The sequence below is a fragment of the Eleutherodactylus coqui genome, chromosome 10 (assembly GCF_035609145.1).
Source record: "Eleutherodactylus coqui strain aEleCoq1 chromosome 10, aEleCoq1.hap1, whole genome shotgun sequence".
Lineage (NCBI taxonomy): Eukaryota > Metazoa > Chordata > Amphibia > Anura > Eleutherodactylidae > Eleutherodactylus > Eleutherodactylus coqui.
The window spans coordinates 28,951,295-28,958,968 of record NC_089846.1 but is presented as its reverse complement, the minus strand read 5'-3'; the positions used below and the strand labels follow the sequence as shown (position 1 = coordinate 28,958,968).

At 47.7% G+C, this 7,674-nt stretch overlaps 1 protein-coding gene across 5 annotated transcripts in view; it reads left to right on the top strand.

The window, feature by feature from the left end:
* The first annotated feature begins 2,751 nt into the window (after positions 1-2,751).
* Positions 2,752-7,674, top strand: part of GOLGA1 (golgin A1) — a 66,143-nt gene continuing 61,220 nt past the window's right edge. For 4 of the 5 annotated variants that reach the window (XM_066580747.1, XM_066580746.1, XM_066580745.1 and 1 more), the window contains exons 1-2: positions 2,752-2,830; positions 6,720-7,027. In XM_066580747.1, coding sequence (XP_066436844.1) covers positions 6,893-7,027 — 135 coding nt within the window. In that variant the 5' untranslated portion in view covers positions 2,752-2,830; positions 6,720-6,892. Of the gene's footprint in view, positions 2,831-5,305; positions 5,351-6,719; positions 7,028-7,674 lie in introns of all 5 variants that reach the window. The other variant, XM_066580744.1, reaches the window with a different exon arrangement.

Sequence of the window (7,674 nt, the reverse complement as noted above, 5' to 3'; positions counted from 1 at the left end):
GACTTCGCTATGTGCAACCCGTGCGGTTACATTAGGGTGTCGGGCTGTCGTAGGCTGGGAACAATCACTCCACGTAGGTCTGCCTGGCCAGATGATCTTCCTCCGAGTGGCAGCATCTTGTGGAGCTACAATACATGAATCATCCTCTCAATCAGTAGTTCTGCTGCTATATTTATGTTATGAGCTTGGTTCTAATATTGTATCTTTAGTGAACCTGGTTCTGCTGCTGTATTTATGTTATGGGCTTGGTTCTAGTATTGTATCTGTACTGAGCCTGGTTCTGCTGCGGTATTTATGTTATGAACTTGGTTCTAGTAATGTACTGAGCCTGGTTCTACTGCTGTATTTATGTTATGGGATTGGTTCTAGTGTCTGAAGTAAGCCTGGTTCTGGTGCTGTATTTATGTTATGGGCTTGGTTCTAGTATTGTATTTGTACTGAGCCTGGTTCTGCTACTGTATTTATGTTATGGGCTTGGTTCTGGTATTGTATCTGTAGTGAACCTGGTTCTGCTGCTGTATTTATGTTATAGGCTTGGTTCTAGTATTTGCTGTATTTATGTTATGGGGTTGGTTCTAGTGTCTGAAGTAAGCCTGGTTCTGGTGCTGTATTTATGTTATGAACTTGGTTCTAGTATTGTATATGTACTGAGCCTGGTTCTACTGCTGTATTTATGTTATGGGCTTGGTTCTAGTATTGTATCTGTAGTGAGCCTGGTTCTGGTCTGTATTTGTTATGAGCTTGGTTCTAGTATTGTATCTGTACTGAGCCTGTTCTGCTGCTGTATTTATGTTATAGTCTTGGTTCTAGTGTTGTATTTGTACTGAGCCTGGTTCTGGTGCTGTATTTATGATATGAACTTGGTTCTAGTAATGTATATGTACTGAGCCTGGTTCTACTGCTGTATTTATCTTATGGGCTTGGTTCTAGTGTCTGTAGTGACCCTGGTTCTGGTGCTGTATTTATGTTATGGGCTTGGTTCTAGTATTGTATCTGTAGTGAGCCTGGTTCTGGTCTGTATTTGTTATGAGCTTGGTTCTAGTATTGTATCTGTACTGAGCCTGTTCTGCTGCTGTATTTATGTTATAGTCTTGGTTCTACTATTGAATCTGTACTGGGCCCGTTTCTGGTGCTGTATTTATGTTATGAGGTTGGTTCTAGTATTGTTTCTGTAGTGAGCCTGGTTCTGGTGCTGTATTTAAGTTATGAGCTTGGTTCTAGTATTGTATCTGTACTAAGATCGGTTCTGGTGCTGTATTTATGTTATAGGCTTGGTGCTCGTGGGTATGCTGCTTTCTGCACCAGCAGAATACAGGCAGACTGCTTATCAGTGCAATATATATAATTGTTTTAGGGGTCGTGCCATCTAATCCAAAACCACCACTGTTGGAAACTACTTGTTTTTAGCCCTCTTTTGAATTTTGTAAAAAAAAAAAAATCTAGTGGAGGAGCCCCAAGGCCGGCTTACGCTGTATTTATGTTATGGGCTTGGTTCTAGTATTGTATCTGTACTGAGCCTGGTTCTGGTGCTGTATTTATGTTATGGTCTTGTTTCTAGTGTCTGTAGTGAGCCTGGTTCTGGTGCTGTATTTATGTTATGAGCTTGGTTCTAGTATTGTGGTGGAGGAGCCCCAAGGCCGGCTAACGCTGTATTTAGCCACTTACAGACGAGCATATTTTACCTCCATATCTTGTCCATGTTTTGCCTAATCTATGTATCCATTTAAATGGCTTTATTTTTCACATCCATTTCCTATAAACACATTATGACCTATTTTTGACCATTTTGGCCTCTGTATTCGCATTATGTTCCATTGGGTCAATTCGCATCCGTATTTGCCCAGTAGAAAATACAACCAAGGGCAGTAAATATGGAGACAAATAGTGATGATAGACTGAGGAGGTAGAGTTGCATTATCTGAATTACGGGCATGCTACAATATGCTTATCCGAAAGCGGTCTGAGGGGGACTTCACACAACAGCGTTTGTGTGCGCAAAATGTATGTGCGCCGAATCTGTGCAGGCTAAACAAATCGATCACAACTAGAGATGAGCGGGCGAGTATCGCCGTTTTCGAGTACATGCCTGCTCGTCCGAAAAGATTCGGGGTATCGGGGGTGAGCATGGGGGAGAGAGAGATCTTCCGCAAATCTACCTCGTCCACAGCGCAAATACGTTATACTGCGGTGAGCGTTTTTGCGTATACGCTCATGCGTGGCCACCCTTACAACTACGTAAGCCCAATCACATTAATACATTTCTACTAGAGAAAACCTATTTATTGTCCTATTGTCACTTTTCTCATGAAGGGCGGTATTGTGTCTCACTTCTATTTTCTATACATGTGCATGGAGACCAAAGAGGAACTACATTTCCCATCATGCCCTGACGGCCCAATCCGCACGCATATATTTATATTCCACAACACTTCTGCTCGATTCAACCCAAACAACCAATCACTGTGAATCAGCCAACCAAACCAACCAATCACCGTGAATCAGCCAACCCAAACATCCAATCACCGTGAATCAGCAGCCAACCCAAATCACCAATCAGGTTGCTGGAATTCAACCCAAACAACCAATCAGGTTGTGAATCGAGCAGAAGTGTTGTGGAATATAGACATATGCAATCGACACAATTCAGCAGCGGCTCTACTGCGCATGTCTGGAGAGCCTCACGTCACGTTCACGCTGCAGCCAATCAAATTGCAGCCTTCCTCCTCCTGCTCAGTTAGCCAATGAGGAGGCGCCTCACCTGACCCAGGCGCTGTGGTGACGTCACCGGCCACATCTTCGGGAGAGCAGAGGAGAGACGGAGACCCGGCAAGTAAGTCCTATGACGTAATGCGGCTGGAGGGGGTCGTGAGAGATGACGTCACTTATGGCTAGTGTGGGCAGTCGGAGATCAGCTGACAGGGGCAGCCTGTACTCTGCTCTCCCTCGCTCTGCTTTTACTCCCCACTTCTGGAGTCTCCATATTGTATTCTCTCCAGCAGTTCCCAGTATAGGAGATGTCACCCAGCTTTCCCAGGGTCCTGAACTCCATGCTACTTTTATTTCTCCGCCCCGCACGGTCAGTCGGTGGTTACCCAGCACAATGGCGTCAGAGACGCCTGATGTGTTCTACCGCTCCATTCGCAGGCAAATACTTTTCCGCGGTTTGAACGCGTCCGATTTTACCGTCACACCTGAAGCACGTATACGCCGTGTGCACCCAGGCGTACGCTCCGACTCGCCATACACGGGACCACTATCGACTGTATAGGTGCGCAAAAGAGCCGCTAAAGCGTACAAACAACTGTTGTTTGCGTGTTTGTTTGTTTTTTTTGCAGAGTGGTTGCGCAATTTAGTAATCGGTTGTTAGGAGTAACGCGGGTCCAAAAAATAGTTCGCACGGCTGATTTAGACGCGTGGATTTGCAATTTTGCCCCCGCCCCCATGCACGCTCATTGGTTGCTGGGCGCACATAAATACCTCCAAGTGGTCTTCGCGGCGAGTCGTCCATCGAAATCCGAAACTTGCCAAAGGTCGTAAAGGCGAAGACCAGCGGGGACTGTTCAGTCGGGGGTCACTCGCGCGTATTTGTGTTCAGCCTTCAGTAGGAGGGCAAAATGTTCCAAAAAAGGCGAAAGCCAATCCAAACAATTGCGCACACCTCCCCGCAAAGCTGTTGGACGGTCGTTGAGCGACGCCGATGACCTGTTTACACCGACCATAATTAATCAACCGGCAACTACTTTTAGGTGAGCCGAACTACAGCGACTAGCGAACAAGTTCCTGCTCGTCACCCAATTGGTGGCCGTGTTTACACAAAACAACCGTCTCCTAGGCGGGGATCACACGGCTGTAAGCGTAAAACACCGCGGGTTTCCCGCAGCGGTTTACAGCTGTGAACCCGGCCGTGACCCTGCGTACGGCGGCGAGCTCGTACTGCGCATGACCAAGTTCTCACACAGGCAGTCATGCGCAGTAAACCTATTTTTGTTGTTGTTTACATTTCCTGTGCCGTTGCTTAGCGATGAAGCGTATAACCGCAGCCCCTGCGCAATATAATTGCGTACGGCCTGCGGGTATGTACGCAGCATTAGAGGACAATGGTCTCGAGCTCGCGTATATGCGCGGCACTACAGAACATGCTGCGCTCTATTCTGCACTTGCAGATTGCGCAATTCCAACAGCCTAATGTGAGCGGAACTGCATAAGGCAATTGATTGCCGGCGAGGTACCACGTATCGCACAAGCCGGCGTAATACGCAATTCTGATACTGTCCTGTGAGCGCGGCCTTACAGTCGCTCTATCAAGTGACTATTTGCTCCCCTATAAAGCCGGCTGATGCCGCGCCGGCCGCCTCCACGTGCCGTGTGCATGCTGACATGTATAGAAGTCCAGTGAAGGGATTCGTAAACCGCCATTCGTACTCCGCCTGCGTTCGCCCCCGATTTTATACGGCGGCGCATGAAGGTTTTTCTTGCCCGATGCCTGGCCTCCATATTATGAACTCTTTTTAATAACTATTTAGCGCGAGGCCGTATTCGCATGTCCGAAAGCGAGTTACGTCCGGTGCAGCTTAAATGGCGCAGCGCCTCATTTGTGTGCCGTGTGGGACCCCGCCCGTTACATACTCCATTCTTGTGCAAGACTCGTACCAAAATAGGACATGCGGCGATTCTTCAAACTAAGACCGCCGTGTGAATGAACCCATTCAAATGATTGGCTCGTCTTCCGTGCGAATTCTGTCCGTTTCGGACGCTGACCGCATTAGGGGACGTATCGGCACCTCTGATATTTTTGTGCGAGTTCTGTGTTGAAACCAGATTGTTGGTGATAGCACTCTCTCGTAGATAAATTCCTCGCCGGGGTGTGATCACGCGTTGCGGCGTCTATCTGCACCAAAATCCGTATGTGCATTTTCGCGACACTCTTTGCAGTGAATGAATCCCGCCATTACGATCTGCGGCGTTTCCTCAGCAAATATGAAAATCGTAAAGCTGAATGAAATCACAGTTTGGTGCGTCTTTTGTTAGAACGCCACATAGTGCCGTTACTCCGTTGCGCCTCCTGGAAATGGATAGGTTAATTGACAGTGGGGCACTCCCATTCATGCCCCTCCGTGGTCTGACACTGTTAGTACCGGCTGTGTTTGCACGCGTCCCATTGATAAAGGTGATCGTTTATCATCCAGTAGTCGTCATAGTCATGTATCCAGGAGGAGTAATAGAGGAACAGCACAATATAAAGGTCTAAACTTAGGTGACAGGGCATATTAATGTGTGACTGATTGCTGTTCCTTCTTCTATACAGGCTTGATTGAATGTGCATGTGCTTTCAATAGGTGGCGCTGCTGAGGTATTGTTTCATCTTCCTTATTTGCATAAATTACCCAGAGGAGCAACTATGGTCGTCTTATAAGTGTCTTCTCACACCGCTTCTTGGTGTTCCCCTCCCCACCTAGGTGTCTACACAAACTTTTTGGGCGCTCTCCTTAAGGATTGACGACACCCCTCCTGACCCTTTTCAATAAAGAGAAGGGGGAATGGGTCACTACAAGCACCTCTGGCAGCCGCTTATCTCCCTTGAGAACAAAAGGGGGGGGCATGTTGATATCCATACGCGTTAGACACTTGGCCGGCTCTGACGACATTCGTATACAGCCCCTTAGGGCATGTTCACAAGGCGGAAGCGGATTTTTCCATATGGATTTTGCTTCTAAAAGCCGCGGCAGACATTCTCAGCAGAACTGCGCATACGAAAAAATCTGCGTCGTACAGACTACTGCGCGGATTCCCACTGCCAGTAATGGCTTAGAAATTTGCTGCGGAATCCATGTTGAACCCACGACAAAACACGGTGTATGAACATGTTCAAAAAGGGCATCTGTAGCCTGATTTTACCATATCACAAGTGTATGGGGCTTAAAGGGGTAGTCCAGTTGCATACTATTGATTGACTATCCTCAGAATATCCCATCAGTAGTAGATTGGCACGGGTCAGTCATCCAGTTGTTTTCTGGGTCGGTGCACTCATACACTGAGCTGATTTCCGTAGGAAGCAGACAGCTCCGTTCCCACTGCAGTGGCCAGGCTTGGTATTGCAGGCCGAATTCCCATTGAAATGCATAGGTGTAATACCAAGTCTGGCCATTGCTGTGAGAATAGAGCTGTCTGCCTCCTATCAGCTTGGTGCATGAGCATACTAGCCCAGAGAATAGCTGATTGGTGGGGGTCCTTGTAACAGACTTCTGGCGACCAACCATAACTGTCTCCCTATGACTGCTGGTTCATATGGAAGATTTTTCTAGCCATTCTGTACAAACCCCAAGAAATATGGTGGCATGATCCCATATATATATTACGCCTGTCAGAGCCATACAGTCCCCATGCGTTTCCATACAGGCTCCGCCATGTATATGAGTCGTTGCCAACAGCAAAAAAGCTTCCCTCTTATGTGTTAAGCCGATTCCTGAAAGTTTTAGCTTGGACATATATGTTATATATAGAATCCGTAGAAGTCAATGTGTTTGGCAGGTGGGTCTGCACTTATTTCGGTCCATTTCCATTCTTCTAGCGCCGCCGCCCCTTCACGTTCAGAGCGCCCTGATGTTGCGCTCCGTGCTTCGCTTCCAGCAGGGGATTATTATTTTTGCTAATATAATTGGTATTTCTCTGAAATCTGCAGCCGCTTTTAGCGTTTTGACTTTTGCTTTCTGTATTTATAGGATTAATCGCTCTCTGCAGCTGCAGAATGGAAGTGAAGGTGGATGCTGAGATCTGAGGCCCCGCACTCCTTTGTGAAGCGCACGCCTTCCGGAGCTCCTGACTGAATCGGAGTGCGCCTTGTCTTTGATTCTCGTCCGTCTCCGCTGGGAAGCGAGAAGCAGACGAGAGGACAATGTTCACCAAGCTTAAGAAAAAACTTGCGGAGGAGGCGGCCATAGCGCCGCGGCCTGGGGGTGCTGCTCGTATCCCTCGCTCCATCAGCAAGGAGTCCATCACGTCTGTTGGGGCCGATTCTGGAGATGACTTTGTAAGTGGCGGGGGATATTAACTAGAGATGAGCGAGCATGCTCGTTTAGGACAATTACTCGATCGAGCATCGCTTTTTTCGAGTAACTGCCTAATCTGGCAAAAAGATTCGGGGGCGGCGTCGTGGAGCGGGGGATAGCAGGGGGGAACTCTCTCCCACCCCCGGCGCCCCCCCGAATCTTTTCGCCCGAGTTGGCAGTTACTCGAAAAAAAGCGATGCTCAATCGAGTAATTGTCCTAACCGAGCATGCTCGCCCATCTCTAATATTAACCCTTTGGGGACATGGAAAGAAGTATTCCGACTACAAACATTTATAGCATAGGATGTGCCCTAAATATCTGAAACTTGGTCTTCTGGAATATGAGTGCAGCCCGTTTACCCTTTCCAATCCAATTTGTATCCTGGTTTTCCTAGGTGGCTTACTGTTCATCTGCTGTTATACAACGGCGCTATCTGCTGGCTAAAGCCAGTACTGCATGAGATGACACATTGGATAGGCTCCGACAGCAGAGAGGCTGGCAATATACAGTAAGAGAACCCCGACGGACGTCTTCCAACATCGGAGCTGTACAGCCTTAAATCATAATGTCTTCAGAGGTCAGACAGTGGATTGGAAAGGGTTAATGAGGGGCTCATTCGCACAGACT